Source organism: Lepeophtheirus salmonis, chromosome 6 (genome assembly GCF_016086655.4).
Source record: "Lepeophtheirus salmonis chromosome 6, UVic_Lsal_1.4, whole genome shotgun sequence".
NCBI lineage: Eukaryota > Metazoa > Arthropoda > Copepoda > Siphonostomatoida > Caligidae > Lepeophtheirus > Lepeophtheirus salmonis.
In genome coordinates, this window is record NC_052136.2 from 13,944,181 (window position 1) to 13,963,508 (window position 19,328).

The window sequence follows — 19,328 nt, forward strand, 5'->3', positions numbered from 1 at the left end:
TGGGTCCCATTAGTATTGTTTATTGAGTCTATTGATGAAACAGCGGAAATGAGGATTATGAGAAAATTATCAAAATAGACAAAACTTTGACAGGCTTAAATAGACATGGAACTAGATGTTCAATATGCACCCAAAGAAAATACAACTGATTTTTCAGATTTCCTAAGAAAAACGAAAAAAAAAAACGTTCAAGCCTTACTAGCAGTGGTCGATAATTGTCGTGGTTAATTAACGAGCCTGTAAGAAAATCAATTGGATAATAGAGGATAGTATCTAACTCTATGTGATGAAAACCTAAATTGGAAGAAAATATAAACTATTCAGACTTGTTATACAATATAAGTATTGTTTATGTTGAAAAATAAAATGAATATAATTCAATATATTTTGTTGTAAATTGGCCAACACAAAATATTGTCCAATATTCGGAAAATTTTGAAAAGTCAGTTTAAAGGTTTAGTCTCAAGACCAGAACAAATGCTAATCATATCTCGTAACTTGTGGGAAAAAATGGAGTAGAGTAATCACCCTCATTCCCTTTTGTATTTGATAACTTGTTGCCAACAAGAATCCAACATCATATAGCCTTGGCTCTTTTGAAAAAAAAATCAGGGAATCAACTTTTACAGGCCTTTATTGAGGCCAAATTTGTATCCCCCAGCGCTTTGGCCATAGACAGAAATAGGTATTAGTCACATGGTGTCAGGACCGGAATATAGGGTGGATGCACAAGAACTTCGAATCAGAGCTGTAAGAGCTTCTAACACGTCATCAAAGATGTATGCAGCCTCGTGTTGTCTTCACAATGTCTAGTTGTCTCCTATTCACCAATGTTGGGCGCTTCTATTCGATCGCTAGCTTAAAACGGTCGAGTTGTTCACATTAGCGTTAATAATTGAGCGGCGGAAAAATCCCTCGAGTCCTTATACATATACATCGCAAATTTTCTTCCTCGCTTTCGACGTGTTTTTCCCATTCATGGAGTAAAAACTTAAAATATGACAACCTCCATACCCGACGCATGATCATTCACAACTGAACCGGTCAAGTCAAATACCGTATAAAACCTTTACAACCCTTTATCGTATGAATCGATGTGACCAATAATGAACAATGAATACTAAGTAACATGAAATTACTTTTTCCCCAATCTTATCTTAGTGATTTGTATGAAATAAAGAATAATGCTCAACGACCATTATTTTACTTAGTATTTGTGTTCCTTTATTTTTAGAGTAGAGTAATAACAAACCAGGTTGAATTTTGAGCCCTCTTGTCTTGATATCTTCAAGACTGTCATAGAAGCCAACTACTTTTCTTGAATTCCAGTAAAGAGTTTCCAATGTTAAAGATTATAATACTTGTAATTAATTCTGTACTTCTTAACGAACTGGTTCTGAACATGAATTAATATAATCATAGGGGAACACTAAAAAAACATAATTTCCTTTTTTCAAAAGACAATAGAAGAAGTTCTTTTAAACATAAAAGTTTTATGTTTGTTTAATTATGATGGTATTATACATAAAGTTTTGTTTAACACAGTTTTTAAAATCATATCAGATAGTTGACGTTCCTCATTGACCATGTACTGAAAAAAAACGGAATTTGGTAAATTAATACCCGCATTATAAAAAAAGAATTTATTTTTTCCATCTAGTATTTTACGTTAAATTATGAAGCCAGATCAAGTGCTCCAACCCGCACTCGAATGCCCCAAAAATTCATTTTGAAATCCCATAAGAACGTCCCAATATATTAATAATGTATGTAAATCCTCTTCGAATTGGGACGGCACTCACTTAAATTAATTAAGTGATTAATTAATTTCGAAATTCAGATATATTTAAAAAATTAAATTATTAATAACATTATTTTACTAAAAATTACCCCCAAATATTGAATCCAAATTCAAATTTAACTCTTTTTCATCTCTTATTTCATTGCATGCCATCCTTGCATAAGAAATTGGTTGAGCAACAGTAATAAAAAACTTATTATTATTAAAAAAGTTAATTTATTTTTTTTATTAATTTCTTCTCTAACATTTTTTATAAACACGACAAAGTTTTCATTGTTATAAAAATTGACACAGGATTGGAAACAATGCAGTGTATTAAGTAACATTAACTCATGAAAGTACTTTGATAACTTTTGATGGATAAATAATATTCTAGGCGGATATTTATCCAAAAAACTTTTTGTGGAACACAGAATTTACCAAAACAATGGATAAATATATTTGATGATGCTGCAATATTAAATAATTATGATTCCTTTTATTCAAATTTTATCAAATATAATGTTAATAATTATTTACCACAAGTTGTAATCATTAAGTGTTCCTTAACTGAATATCCTCTCTGACTCTTTAATTCTATACGAAAAATATTCATTAAAAAGAACCAAACATCAACAGCTGACAAAAAAATATAGTGTATATATGTATTATTAAAATAATTTAGTGATTTATTGGGAATTTGTCCTTATGTTTGTTACAATGGTCATAATAACGACTCAAACCAACTGTCATCCTCACAACGAAATGAATCAATTTTAATTAATGATTGCAGTTCGTGGCAAATAATTAAACATGTTATTTTTTTTTTATAATTCGAGTAATTTAAATATGAAACCTAATCATACGATATTTCACCATCATTGAATATATTTATTATTTTTTCGTCAAAGTGGTTATTTGGATATATGTCCGTTCGGAAAAATTACTTTCAGCAATGTGTCTTAGAACCAACCAATACGGATGATACATTTATTCAGATCCATGATGGAGAAATTAATCACTCCACTTATGCTTATGAGGATATTTTAGATGGAGATATAAATATACTGGACCAACTATGATAAATAATGACTTTTATTTTGTTTGTCTTGATTAAATGGATGCACCTGAAGACGAAGATTAGAAGAAAATATTTAATTGACTATAGGATTTTAATATTATTATTATCTGTGGTCCATTGAATTGAAGGTTTTTTCTTTTCTTTTTGTCCTGAGTCCTAGGACAATTGGGGGAAATTTTATTGCCAAAGGACATTTCACTGAAAAAGTTTGGAAAAAAAAAGAATTTCACACATTTACCTAAATACTTATGATTTTATCATCAGGTAACACAGTATTTAGGCTATTAAAATGAAGGGAAAAAAGGTTCAATATGGCTATAAACATTTATTCATATTGGTAAAGAATCAAAGTATTTTTGTTTAAATTTTAGCTTCATCAAAAAATCATCCCTTTGCGACTATAACTACATTGCAGACTATTGGTATTCTTGCAGTTAGTTTTTCAGATAGGCGGGTGTGATATCATTCCAAGCATTTTTCAAAATTGCCTAGAACTCATCCTTACATGTGGGCACTTTTCCTGAACTATTTGTTCCCCAAAATAACTTTATAGTGTTCAAATCAGGAAATTGAGCTGGTCATTGCATAATAGATAAGATGTGAGAGGCTTCTTTCTTTTTCAATTCCAGAGCTTGGAGGTTTGTTTTGGGCCATTGTCTTGTTGAAATACAATTTAGGGAACATTTTGAAGAATGCTTGAACAGTTATAGCGGCAAAGGAAGGATTTTATGATGAAGCTAAAATTAGAGTACCGTGGGCACCCTCTTAAAAGCAGCAATTTTCAAAAAGGAATTTTACTTTTTTAACCCTTATTGGTTACAGACTAACGACAATAAAAGTAAAGCTTATTTAATCAAATTTAAAATTGAATATTATTAGTGATACATGTATTTCCTTCCTTCTGCCCAAAAAATAAAGACTGTTTTTAAATTTATCCTGTAGGGAGAAAAAAAATAATTTATCCAAAAAAATGAATATAAGGAATTTAATGTTATAGCTATTGCCATTAAACTACATACCCATAAATTGTTTATTTCATTCCTATATTTAATTTTTTTCGAGGGAAAAGTATGTTGCTTCAACGATCACATACATACCGAGGCTCAGAGTTGGAAAGTAATGTTGAAGGAAAATAGTCAAAACTACTGTGCATGACCTATTATAAGTAGGACTATAATATGTAATGACGATGTAGGTATATTAATTCAATATGAATCTTGTTAAATATTTTTATATAAATAATTAATGCAAAGGGTGTAAGTGGATTTGTATATATTATACATATATTATTATACATTTGTTAATTAAGTTCATTTTCAATTTGTGTATTAACGATGCAATATTTAGGAGAGGATACCTTATATATATGACGCACACTCTTTTATTTGTGTCCGTCTTTTTAGCAAATAATGATTATTTTAAACACAAAATGGGAACCCAAGCCTTGCAGTAGCATTTAATTACGGTATTACGTCCGTTATTTTTAGCTACAAGGTTTCTTTACGCAACCAACCCTTTACTAAACAAAAATAAACGTGCAAAAATGTCAGAGAAAATACCCAAAAGATAAAGCGTATATAATATCCTCTGCACTGGTGTCTATACCAAGAAAGCTTCAGAGGCCGCTGGCGTCTCCATCTATGCTCCCTAAAACATGAAGAAGTACATGGATGATCACTCTTCCGATATAGCCAAAAAGAACCAAAACTTCTGCATCAACAATTTGTCTGACTTCGGGGCTGACTCCATGTGGCTCTCAGGCATCCATGGACTTTTAGTTTGGGGTGTCTTATAGGAGATTGTCTGTTGCACCTATTTTACTAATTTGTATTCACTACAAGCTGCCCCCATGACAGCGTGCTACGAAATGGTCACGGCCTTCATTATTCAGAGCTAATAATCTGTTCGCCAGCGTATGAAGGCTGTTATTGCATGTGAAAGGAGGCATATTGAATAAAAAATATAACTATATTTTAACATAGTTATTGCAAAGTGTTTAATAATATGTAACTTTGGGAACAATAACAACACATAACACTATACGATACAATTAAGATCCTGGAAAGCCCACAGCAAAAACTATTTATTTAAATCATAGAATACGAAAATGACCTTCCAAATTTTCAATTGCAGTAGGTTTGGCCTTTAAATCCTTTTATTTCTTTTTAAATAACGTTTCTAGAGACTAATTTTGATGAATTTCGAAATGCAATAACGACATAGTTGAAACTTGAAAGTAATAAAAGTTGTTAAAATACATTCCAGCGTTCGAAAAATAAAATATTTTTAAGTTATCTTGAATACAATTCGCACATAATGGGCTTCAATCCACAAAATTAAGATCAATACAGATTCAATCACATTGAATGGAAATTAAAATGAAAAATGTGATTTTAAAAAAAGGTTTAAATCCTTTCACTTATAAATTTGCCATGGAGCAACACTTCAGAAAATAGTTATTATTATTAAAAAAAGGATAACATGCAAGAATTATTGTGCAAATATGTGTTAGGATAAATATAAATGCATTTCAGCATTGGAAATGCAGAAACTTAACTGTTTCATGACTTTCAGTTTCAATAACCTTTATATAATTATGTTTAGGAAATTATAAGTAAATTATTTATTACTAGAATAATAATAAAAATTGTGTTTTATGTAATGAAATGTCATTTTAAATAAATAAAATAATGTTTATTACAGAAGGATAAAGGAAAATAATTTCATTTTTGTAGTAATTATGGACCTTAACTTCATAATGTTGCTTGATGTCAACATTTTGTAAATTTTTTTATAAGATAGAATATTAATTTTTTTTTTCTTGGGGTATGTTTCTTATATTCAAAACATTGCAAAAAATAAAGGATTTTTTTTTATTTTACATATTTTTAATTCATGACAGAAAGGGTGAAAGGAAAAACCTACTGCGATTTTTAAAAAAAAGTGGTCATTTACGTACTCTAAGGCTTAAATAATTAAAATTAATTCAGATTTTAGCCAGGTGTCTAAAATACTATTGCAAAGTGTATAATTAATGCTATTATAGCAGTTACATCAAATTTAGTGTTGAGCAGTTTTTTTGTCAGCTTGACTTATTTATGAGTAAAGTTTGGGAAAGTTTTAGAGCATGTTGTTATAGTAGTTATTTTGGATAAATAATAACATTAAAAAAATAACCTTCATATTGTTGGAACATAATTTAATTTCATCTAAAATGTATGTTATTTGATTTGAGATCCTCATGTAATTTCGAAACACTTATATCTATACATATATAAAATCAAGCCACTTTTCTCTAGCAATAACAAAATGAAAATATTCTTTCTAGGCTTATAAATTTATCAAGTCTCCCCAAACTAGTATTTTTCAACTTTTCTCCAACTACTATTTGAATTGAAGCATTAATATCTCACTAATTAATTTATTTAAGGTGCAAGGTGGTCCAGATAAATTGTTAAAATATTTAAAGGATTATAAGGAACCAACTAGATCGAATAGAACCATAATTTTTTTATTATTTGAAACTTACATTTAATCAAATTCAATTATTTAGAATTAGATCTACCTCTCTTAATAACCTCGTCCACACCGCATCGTAAGCTGTGGCAGGCCTCGGCAACCTCGTGCAGATCCAGCTTTACCATAGTACGGGTAATGAAATTCTTGGGGGCCTCAACAGACAAATAATAATGGGCACAGATATCAATATAGACCCACCTCCAGAGAAAGAAATCGCATGGGTTCCAGAAACCAGTACCTTGTGCCTTGTGGCCGAAGTCATCAAGGAAGGGCAATTTCAGTATGAATAATTGGATGATATTAAATGTAGCTTTCAAAAAATAACAGTGAATTTTCTTCTACAACATCTAGTTCATTCGTTGTAAGCCTTTAAAAAAAATCCAATTCATCTAAACTACCTTTTATGTTCATGAAAAAGCTTATTAATTTAAGCTTATTCTTGAATTTTAAAAGAAAATTAACAAAGATGGATATTTTAATTTGGTGGACCCACTCTAAATACTTCCATTATCTATAATACAAATATACTTCAATAATCTGGCAGATTTATGTTTGCCATTCGTACTTTATTCAAAGGAAAAGATAACGAATAACAATAAAAAGGATATCACATCATCAAATTTTCAACTACAAAGAAAATGAGAAAATTGAATAGAGGGAAATGTCAATAAAACGTGCCTCGACAATCTGAAACTTTATTATACATATTTTCATAGTAATCTTAAGATGTATACTAAAAATTGTTAAATTCTGAGACGTGAGTAGCAGACTCAGTGTACAGTTTACTTTGCCCTAACATGATATATTTTACTCTTAAGCTGTAAATTCAGAATATGAATGACAACACAGATTCTGAATCGTGGCGAATGCAACAATAATATGTGGTTCTTCCATAAAAGTGTTGAAGCACAATTCGTTAAAACTGTATAGAAAATTACGTTTTTGATAACGTACCCGCGTGTCCAATAGACGGACCCCTGTGTGAACAAGAACAAGATGAAATATGCAAAATGTATTCATTCAAATTTTCCAGAAGCTGAGGAAGACATGAAGATAGAGACACTTATCATGGGATTTATTTTTTAATGTTTACTGAAATAAATGCCGTGGAGGCCAGTTAAATAGTACAGTAATATCAGAATGGATTGAGTATTCGCATTCTTCCGTTAAATTGTCTCACTACAAACACGTCTTCTACTCCGGGACATGCAAAAAAATGTAGTTGTTGTATTTATTTAGTAAATGGAACACAATTTTATTAAATAAAAATACGTGCCTTTTGAAATAAATACAACTAAAAATTTTCTTTTATGTCCGGGGGTAGAAGATGTCTTTGATCTCACTAGAAACAAAAATAATTTCAATACATTTTTATTACTACGAGTTGTTCTTTTTTTTTTTTTTTTTTGATAAAAAAGGGGGGAAAAATTCTGTTTTATTCAGATCGGACAGTGTCAGAATGAAATCACAATTTTAATAATTAAAATTTGCCTAAATAAACACAAGTATAGAAGCTTCCTAGTGACAAGGAATGAATTTGTAAAAATACTTTTTATTACAATTTAATTTATGAGTGTGCATTTGTTCTTTATTATTTTTATATATACATATCCTATTTACTTCTTTATTGATAATGATTATTTTCGCCTGTTTCGGTTGAGTATAAATAAAATTAAAAGGGAAAAATCAAGGGAAATTTTCTCCTTTAGTTTTACAAGAACATCACAAAAAACATAATTTTTTTTTTTTTTTAATATTACTAGGAAACTACGTGACGAATACGATAAGCTAGAAGGAACCCTTCGCAAACTGGGAGTAGAGTCCCGTGAAACGGATGACGAGGCCTATGAAGACGACGAGGAAGACAACCTATACGAAGAAGAGGAAGAAGATGACCTCCTCATAGAACACATTGAGAAAAGCTCTGGAGAGTCGGGTGGGCCTCCTCCTGGAGGACCAAGATCATCTTCTATATATGGCTCTTCCTCTGCCAATAACAATACTTCCTCCGACTACTACTCATGTGAGGATGATTTAACTCCACCTATTCAGAGATCCACAAATACTGGGAATAATTCCAATTCCTCAAATATTCTTGCTCGGCTTGGACAGTTGGATATTTTGGAAGAGGTGAGTCATTAATTTTCATTAACATATAAAGAGTCGTCCTTTTTTAACACTCTGTTAATTTCCTTTCAATTCATACGTCAATAATTTATCGCAGGTTTTAAACGCCAAATTATAACAAAAAAACCATATTATAACAATTTGAAAAACAAAAAAATATTTACTAAATCTTCCAGATCCAGTATGTGTAACTATACACATTTTGATTATCATCTATTCTTTCCTTTTAAAAAAATTGTGAAGTTATGAATAGTTATTAATAATTAATCAACAATGGTTCTTAAACTTTAGTATTGTACTGTAGAACTCTCCTTAGGGGTACACCGACGCTTGAGTAAGGAGCAGTTGTAGTAAAAATAGATCACACTAAGTTTATTTATAAAATAAGATTTATTTAAAATTTTGCATCACAATTATACATAGGCTAATATATCGGATCGAAAATCGGAAAAACAATACATCGGGCAAAATATCCAATATCTGGATCATATGTAACGTCACTAACCCCCCTTTTGGGGGTACTTGACCCCCTTAAAAGTTTTTGAGGCACCCCGCAAACTAAAATAATCATCATATCTTATACATATGTATAAGTCCGGTTTTGGTCACATATGGTCCATTGTCAAACAGATCAGTCTGAAATTTAGCAAGTAGACGTACTAAATAACCAAGCATGTTTTTATTATATTTTTGGGCCTCTGAGGTCATTAAGAGCCTGTTTTTGACCGAATAAAACCTGATTTTCACTTTTTTTCTTGGAAAATATTTATTTAATTATATGGGATCAACAAAAATTTTGATATCAGATCAATTTGTCAATATTAAGCAAATATTTAAAGTTTGAAATAAGTTTATTACTTAGAAATCGTGATTTTTTTTTCAGAAGATACGTTATGTAAAAAGTTTAAAAACTAATGCCCTAGAATATTTGAGAAAAAGTCATTCTTTTTTTTTGTGATATACATGAATTATTTGAGTAATATGGATAATTCAGAAAATTCCGTTAAAGATGTGTGCAAACAATCAATTCCAAAAAAACTTAAGGATATTCTAATTTTCAAACCTCAACAATTATTCCTTTAAAAATAGGGAAGATCTTTGACTTAAACATTTTCTGGCTTGAAAGAAATTAAATGACACGTCAGTAATTTTGTTGCCTACAAAATTTAATTTGTAATTGCATTTTCACTCTTACAAACAAGGTACATTTTAAATCCCAGACTCTCTTCTTTTTTGAAGGTAGAGGATTGAAGATTATATTATGCAAACTTAGTCCTGTCCGAAAATATACACACATGAAAAATGTGGTAATCTATATTAAGAAAATAACAACGGTTAAAAATCTGATGTTGATTATCACCCATGTAAATTGCCAGATATGTTGCTTTTCCCTTGCGTATTCCTATAGAAAATTCATTGTATTGAAACTTAGCCTCGGATTTTGTTTGATATTTTCCATCTTAGTCCGTTATATATTATCATAAACTAAAGACTATCATAGATTCTGGAAAAATAAAGAATGAGATGACCAACATCTTCCTGTTTTTTTGGTTATTATTATTATGAGTGTTCTTTAAAATCTAGTTTTTTTAGTTGTGTATTTTATATTTCAGAAAGTAATTTTAAGCATTACGTGTTTGGTTTAGCTCTTTCAATGTTTGCATATTTTTAAGAAAACTATTTCTGAGTGTTTTATGTTTCAAAGGAATATAAATGGGACGGTGCGCTAAAATTGAGAGAAATAATTTTAAACTAGAAAGTTTATTTATGATTTTTGCTTAGCATTCCCTCCTTAACAGATTTTTCAATGATCTTATGTATGTTTGATATATATTCTTTTAAAATAAAGGTCATAAAAAAAATTAATTTAACGGAAGGTTTTTCAAAATAAAAGGATATCAGTTTCTTTCATGAATTGAAAGGATTTTTTTCTATGGGTTCATCACATCTAAAATTGCACGAATGCAATTTTAAATGCATGCATATGTTGAAAAATAAGTTGGTAAAGACCTTCATTATTTTATATATCTGTATGTCGATGGCTGAGTCCCTTATTTCATGCAAAAAAAAAAAAAACAAGCAAGCAAACAAATGAAACACGCCTACTTTTTCATGCAGCATATTAAATACATAATATTTATTTATGCCTAAATATATCTATCAAAAATGATTTATTTTACTGGCAAAAAGGAGGAATTTGAACAGAAAAAATCAAGAAGCTTTTATGCTATTTTATACATACATATGTACATAATAATGATATTACAACTTTTTCTCTCTGCATGCTTCTTCTTCTGAGTGAGTGAGCGCTTCAGAAGAAGAGCCCCTCTTCTTCTTCTTCATTTTACTCTTTTTAGTATGAGTAGAAATAGGAATAGATGGTTCCTCCTTGTCCGTATTCCTTTTTTTTTTACTAATTTTTTTGTTGTTGTTATAAACAGCTCTCTCTTAGAGAAAGAGTCACTAGTCAATTTCGTAACGTCAGTGTTCCCTGTCCTGTGAAAATATAAACATAGTTGTTTTTATTACCAAAACAAAGTTTCATCTCTCATGACCCTTGCAACAAGAAATGGACAAAAGGATGTGAAAGCAATCTCTCATTATAATATCTACGCATAAAATAATGTTACATCTCGATAGCATTTTGGAAACAGTAAGTCTCCCCTTTGTCTGTTGCTTGCTTGCTTGTTGTTTTTTTCCTCTTTTTTTATGATCTGTCAAAATGGGTTTTCGCTCTCTTTCTCTTGTTAAACGCATTCTTTACGCATCAACGATTCTTTTTTCTGCTATTTAATTGCGGTTGTCAAAATATTATCCTTTGTTTTTCCGGCAAATGAGACCTTGCTTTATAAAGCCACTTTTCTAAAGGGATTCTTATATATATATATATATAATTAAACAGTTTGTTAGGGATACAGGCTCTGGAAAATAAATTGGCATGAAAAGTTATAGATAATTTACCGAAAGAGTAGAAATAAGGAGTGATACTTATCATAAACGACAATGAACTCAATGCGTGTAGGTTCGATACCCTGTCACTCCCAGAGAAGGAAATATGCATATAACTAGTGATGAGAATCGTGCGTATAATGGGCATGATAAAAAATAGAAACCGAAGATCAACACGGCAACCCTGAGAATGACAATGAAGAATGTTTTGGAAGAGATAACCTAGAATCAGCTGTGACAAGGGAAGAGGGGGAGTAGGAAATAAAAAAGTACATTGGCATGAATAACTCCTGTTTGAATCCCCTATTCTACTCTGAGTCCAACAAGGACTTACAATGGTAACTCCACAACAAATCCACAAGGTTACGCTTTTAAGAGCACACACGTATGTTAAATCAGGTTATGAACATAATTGAATATATATTTGGAAAAGGAAGTTTGCAACTCTAGAATTGAATAAAAATAACAACTCTTAAGGAAAAGAAAATTCATCCTTCAGATTATCAACTCCAAAAAAGAAGGGGAAGCTAAAAAAATTAGACCCTTTACATGACTGGATATAATATGTATATTGAATTCATTTCGTAAGTCAAATAGATTAATTGTAGTACTACTAGATGCATATATGATATTCCAATATATAGGATCCAAATCGGAAAACGTATACATCCGATAAAATATCCAATCTCTTCATCGTATCGGTATCGGAAAAAATATTAGAAATAAAGGCATTTTTTGCTATATTTTATATGATGCAATCAGAAAAATGGATAGAATTTTTGTAGTCGAGCAATGCTTAATGCACAAGGTACTTATATCCATAGATGAATATACTATTTACGACTTATGTACTTCATAAAAATAAAGCATTACAAAGTTTGCTTCCCTGGTCCTTACATTAGGTAAAAAATCCAATATATGATTGAATCAAGGCTTCTCAAGTTTACCTTGCTAACATTATTAAATCGGAATCAAATTGTACTTTGTCACTCTCACGATTCAGCCTTTTCGATCGAGTTAAGCATTAACCAAATCAAGGGCTAAACAAGATGTAAACAAAACTTAGCAATTGTGACAAAACAAAGGAATTGATTTCAAGGATAAAGGTACATCATTTGTAAATTGTCTAATCAGATTGGAAAATACTTTGACATCAGACCTTGTATAATGTATACTTAATTGGTGCAACTCTATCTGACCAATAAGGGGGATATTATAGTATAAATCTGGTTAATATCCCATTAAAATGCGTTCTTGCGTTTCTGTTTCAAAAGCAGGATTGAGAATAAAGAAAGTTATTTTTTGATTGAGTGGATAGAGGGCATCATTAGATATCTATTGGACAGTCCTTTTTTCTGGCTACTGCACATGGATAAAGGGAAGCAACGCCTTTAGTAAAAGGTAATCCTAGTTTAATTAATAGTTGTTAAACAAAAAGAGAATCATTATCTGTGGTCAAAAAGTAAACCGTAAATCATTGAGTGCATCTTACAACCCTTAACATATTTAAAACAAGGGTTACAATATTTTTACTGAAAAACCAAATACTAAAAACTACATAAAGTAAAATTTTTGAATCGTAGCACTATACCGGTAGTTGCATAAATACACGGACTATTTGTGGCAAATAATTAAATGTGTAATAAAATTCGTATGAGGAATTTTTTTGAGAATTATATATTAGAGGATTTATTCTGGTATAAAATTTAATATAATTACGGAATATAACCACCATCAGCTGCTGTGACACCCTCCAAGTGCCCACGGAAGACCTTGCACACGTTGATGATGTAATAGTCTTCCATGGCTCCCCATTGCTCATTGACACTGGTCTTCAATGAGTCCAAATTCGGGTAGTGGTTAGCACAGGCCTTCTTCTTAATTTGCCACCACACACTGTAGTCGAGGGGATTCAAATCAGGTGTTTGAGGTGGCCAAAATGGCATGTTAGCAGCGAGCCAATCCTGAGTCATTCCAGAGGTATGGGCAGGTCTTTCAGATCTTCTCCCTCCTTGAAAAGCTTCTGGACCTTGAAAACAGTAATCCTGGATAGTCCAGTGTCCTTGATTATCTCCTTGACAGACCTACCGGCGCGGAGGAGAGTGGCAACCATATGGCGTTTAGCCTCGTCATTCATCGTAAACGACTTTGTTTGATGCGAGTAAGAAAAACAAACACAAAGCCAAAAGATTTACCGAGTTACTTGTGCTGAATTTTTTTATTTTCAGTCACGGAACCTCGAGATCTCAGCGTTTAAAAATTAGTCCGCGTATTTATGCAACTACCGGTATTTGTTGCGGGTCAAGGGAGCTCAAAATGGTCAATTTTTACTAAAAAAAATTTGAACCGTTTTTTTATTGTTTTCAGCAGAACAGATGTTTGAACTGAGGGAAAAAAATATGAGCTAGCAAACGGAACAATTTGTTTTGTTCAAAAAGAATATTTTTAAGTATTTATTTATTGTGTGTGAAATTTTTTTTTAGCGCCAATTTTGTCGCTGGAGCTTTTATAAAATAATAAATATTAATTAATCAGTAATACTTTTACATGCCTAATTCATGCATATAAATGAGCCCCTATTCTGAGTACTGTATGTTGTATAAGTTTTTTGCTTTCTTTACTTAAAACAAAACCAAGTATTCTTTTCCATTTTGATCATTAGTGTTGCTATCGTTTTTTGTTTTGTTTTTTTGTTTCTTTTCCCAAGATTAAAGAAGAGAAATAAACTAAAAAGAGAAAATTGTCAGAGTAAAAAGTTTTTTTTTGTTATTTTACAACTTTTTCTATTAATAGTTAAAAAATCGAGCTTTTTTTTAATCTTACGTACTGTATCTACAATTACTTACATAGATATTCTTGTACATGTGTGTATTTGATATTTCAAGCATTCTGCAAGTAGTACTCACAGATTAATCTGCCTCTAAGCTGATTAATTGGTAATTGACAATTACTTTATAAGAAATTAAATGATTGCCAACAACAAAAATGCTTAGTATTTACAACTTTAGTGATCAATACTTGAATAACAACATGAGCAAATACAAGACCTAAGCATTGGTGGAACATCAACATAAAAATAATCTTGAACAAAAATCAAGAAATGGGTAAAACTCCAATTTAGTTTTGTACTTCATATACATACATACCTGAATATTTCATAGACATATTTTAGTCAGTTATAGGTTTTGTACTCAAGTTTATAGGGTGAGTTAAAATAACCAAAAAAATGATTTAAAAGTCTTTATTCATATTTTGATGATATATGTACAACTATATTTAAAATAATATAACCACACAGAGACTCAAAATAATATAAAATGTTGGAAAGAATTAAGGCACTCAAAACATAATTACAAATTGCAGTTTAAAATTAAATCTCCAAACCAAGATCAAACATCCATAAAAGTATCAAAAATAATCAACTAATTAAAAGACAACAATGATAAAATAATGTAATACCCGGGGATACACTTCAACGTGGAATAGTATGGAAGGGAATGTGGTGTACGATAAGTATTCAAAATCAAGAGCATAGTTCCACGAGCTACTTGACAAGTTTTAGATCTTTAAGTAAAACGATATATCCCACAGAAGTATATATAATTATTGCCCTCAGATCAATTTAGTTTTTACTTCATATATATGCATAGCCCATATTTGAGTCAGTTATAGGCCTTGTATTCAAATTTATGGGGTTATTTAAAATACCCAAGAACTTTAGCTATGGATTAGAAACCTTATTTGATTTAGGAGCTGTATACTGCCCCTTTCAAATAAAAAAATTGTTAATTTATCATTTATAATTGTCCAATCAATATCGGCTACTTTAAATGGAAATATAATCCAGATCCAAGCTTGCTTTTGTTTTATCGGATCACAATTATTAATTTAATTTATAAGGGAATGAATGGGATTGCATTTATAACAGACTTTACAAAATACTCTACAAAATAATAGTGATATTGCTTTAAAACAGAGTGTAATATATGCATGTTACCTTGAGTAATTCTTTGTCTAGTTTATATATTTTTTCTCACGCAAGATGTCGTTTTTTATTATATCACTTGATCATTTTCCCTTTGACATATTTTCTTCTTTTTTTTCACTTTGCAGAATTCAGCTTTTTGAGTCAGTAAAAAAGGTGAATTCATGGAAGATAGTAGTTAGTTATAGAATAATATTAAAATGCACTTGACGCCCCTAGCGAGCTAAAAAAGTGCCGCTAAGACCACTACTTTCAAATATTCATCACTTAGGTTACGTTTCGCCACTTGGTTTATAGCTTTGAATAGCGTACTCTTACTGAGAGACCGTGCAAGGCTAAAGCAGTGTTGCCAGATATATTTTAAATATTTTATAAAAATGGCTACCATTTACCGGGCTTTTTTGAACTATATTTAGTATTTACTATTAAATTAACCAACAATTGGCCGATTAACAACAGCCAATTAATTGGTAGTTGGTCAAATTTCTTATGAGTTCATTTCTAATATGCAGATTGTAATTTTAAAGAAAAATCTTAGCATGGGATTGCGGGATTAAAAGATCTTAGTTATAATTTTTTTTTAATATCTAATCATAACGGAGTAATGCAAGATGTTCATTTCATTTTACTTGTATTAATAGGTATATATATAGGTATTCATTTTTATACATAAATCTTAATAATCGTGAATAAAATACCATTATAATAGCTTTAATAAAAATCTAATCATTTGGCTATCAATTTATACACAATATATAATATTAGGTAGATCCCACATCCTATAGACTTCAAATAGGTATGTAACCATCAACACTTGTATCTACTTGCAGTACTTAATGCAATTCCTTGGTTATTGTTTTTTTTTTTAAATGTGAGTTATATAGAATTTACTTTCAAGAAAATAATTCATCAATTGTATATTTTGTTTTTATATGAATTTTTCAAATTTAAAAACATAAAGGGATCCCGAGAGACAATGCCTCGTAGATATGATTATAATTGTAACAAATATAATAACCTAAAACTAGTGCGATACTTTTTGTCATTGCCACTTTGAGCAGGGGTTTTTGTTTTCCAAGGCTGAAATCATTACTTTTAAATTCTTGAAAAGAGAGCATAAATTATAATTTAACCACGAATGCGTGTTCACATAAAAACGGTTCTATGACAAAGCGCCAAACGACAAAATGTGGAAAGACAAAACGTAGAACAGATCATTTTCATGAGGATATCTTGGAAGAAAAAAATATGAAATAAAGAAAATGCATAAACAAAGAGATCTGAAGGCATGAATTTTGATGATGCTGATGAAATGGTTGTTTGTAATGGCTCTGCCCCAACATTATCTTCTTTTATCACATTTTCAATAGATGTTATAACAATTTTCTTTATATAGCCCATCATGCAATAGTCTTTTTTCGCCTTATGGAGTCTTAGCAGTTTGAAGTCACAATACCATAAAAGTGAAACCTATAGGTATAACGCCAATTGAGCATATTAACAAACTAAAAATGTTCCTAAAATTTACTGCAAATATATATTTAAGCGAATAAAGAAATTTTTTAACCGTAAAATTAACTGGTTTATCTTTGTTCCATAATTTTTTTGTTTCGAATTATCCTCATAAAAATTGTTAATTCTACGTTTTGTTCTTTCTTTTGTCTTTAGACGCTATGTCCGACCATAATACGAGAGAGTCCATGTTGGGGGCAAAGTAAAATTGAGGATTGACATCGAAGTCATTCCTGCTTATGTACTTTACTGGATATAAAGAGTAATTTGTGTGTACTTCCATCCTCTCATAACAGCAAATCTAATAAAACTGTATAAAAGATAGCTGCTCTCATCCCAAACATTATTTCAAATTGGCAAGGCTTTCACGGTCCTATTTGGCTTTTTTATGAAATACCTACAAGGCATACTCTAAAGCTCTATCCAGGACTAAGATCGGGTAAAACGTAGAAAAAAATAACAGTTTCGTGATTTAAAATAAGTAAAACATTTCGAACTATCGGTCTTTTTTTTTCATTGTATAATAGAACCTCGTGGTATAAACGTCTTCCTTTGAGTGAAGAATTCTGGCGTACTTTTGGTCTTTTTTTTTTTTTTTAAACGCATAACAAAGTAATTATATATATATATATATATTTAAATATGAATTTAACATATTTTACCGAACTAATGCTAATGTTTGAAGATTCTACTCTCTATTGCATTATTATATTTTCTCCCTCCAAAATCATAGAAAATGCAAATCTTGTTAACAAGGGTTTCAATTCAATAGCCTTCTGAAATGCTCACACCTATCAATGAATATCTATAGAGTATGGATCTGCCAATTGGATGACAGTGAGTAATGAGATGAATAAAATAAAATAAATTACTTTTGTTAGATTTGATTTGCAAATATGTATAGATTTGATTTGCAAATATGTATATATTTGCAAATAATTTTCTAAAGAAGCTGTTTTTTTAAGGGGAGTGTTTAATGATTTCTTGAATAAATTGCCTCATTACTTCTCAATCGCCTTACCCTTACATACGTAAAGTATACATATGTTAAAAGTATATAGAAAGTAAAAAAATAAAAAAATGAAACTTTTCCCTCTTTCTATTTCCATTTTTTTTTTTCTTAAATAAATATTCATTTACATTTACCTACAGAGTTTTTAGATTGTACATCTACAACATAGAATATATGTATGTTGTATACCCTTGTATTGAGAAAGAGGCTCAAGGGGGTCCTTTGAAAGATGTCTCAATTCTCATGGAATGGAGGGATCTTGAAATGTACAATTGCTTCCTTTGTCCGGTCATAAAATCGCATAATTATTGCAGTTGTTTCTTTATACACTACTCAAGGGTCCTCAAACTACATACATACAACCTCACATATAGCACTTACATATCCTTAGTGTGGTCCTCCTCATAACACCATGAATTGAGAATTGAATACTTTTAATAAATCATAATTTTTTTTTATGATTTATGGATTGTTTTGTTTTTGTTTTATTTTTTTGTTTATTTGTAGATGTGAATATCTATTATAACACATGTGAAGAAAAGTGCCGGGCTTCACACAAAGGACTTTTGAGCCCATGTTTTAGTTTATCGAGAAATGGTTTGAAACAAAGGTGGGATATAATATTAAAGAATGTACAGAATCATCTCGCCTCCTTTTAGAATCTTAACCTTTGGAAAAACACTTTCCAGATTCTGGACTTATACTTGTCCTTTATATCGTTTCAAACAAATTTTCTTGCCTTCATCTTCTTCATAGAGCCCTTGAGGACGTTTTTATCGATGGAAATCAAACTTAATACCAATATTGTAGCGAGTAGGCATCAAATGATTGTAGTTGAGGACCTCGAGAAAAGTTTTGAGCATGGAGTGTTGCTTGACTTCTTTTTTTTTTTTTTTTTTTTTGCTAATACGCTTCGTAATTTTATGTAAATAAGGTTTCACACTAGCAACACCAGCGTATCTGAAGGGATTTTCCCCATATACCTCATCCGAAAGGGCCTAAGGCACCAACGACTTTGCGGCCACTGAGAACCACTACAATCCTTATGGATCTCATAATTTTCCAATGATATTGCCGTGAGTTGTGCAAAATGAAAGAAAGAGAGTGGTTAGTATTGTTGACTACTACAGACCCAGGATATACCTAACACATTTAACACAATACACTTAAGTTGGTAATGGAACCAGTATTCCACGTGGCATTACGTCATAAATGATGATCTCCTCCATTCCCAAAAGAAAGGTTCTTTGTATCAATATACAATGATGAAAACTGTATTCTTTTTAAAAAAAACAAATTTCGGAGCTAACTAAGCATACATACACTTTTGTAAGTCCCTGTTAATTTGCCCGTTCTTGTCATA

General features: G+C 30.6%; 1 protein-coding gene across 6 annotated transcripts in view; it reads left to right on the forward strand.

Annotated features, from left to right (window-relative positions):
• The window catches only part of LOC121120399 (uncharacterized), a 386,468-nt gene that overhangs the window by 286,230 nt on the left and 80,910 nt on the right, over nt 1–19,328 (forward strand). For 4 of the 6 annotated variants that reach the window (XM_040715266.2, XM_071889102.1, XM_071889103.1 and 1 more), the window contains one exon: nt 8,144–8,510. In XM_040715266.2, the coding sequence (XP_040571200.2) occupies nt 8,144–8,510 (367 nt within the window). Of the gene's footprint in view, nt 1–8,143; nt 8,511–10,857; nt 11,161–19,328 lie in introns of those variants that run through there. The other 2 variants (XM_040715268.2, XM_071889104.1) reach the window with 2 other exon arrangements.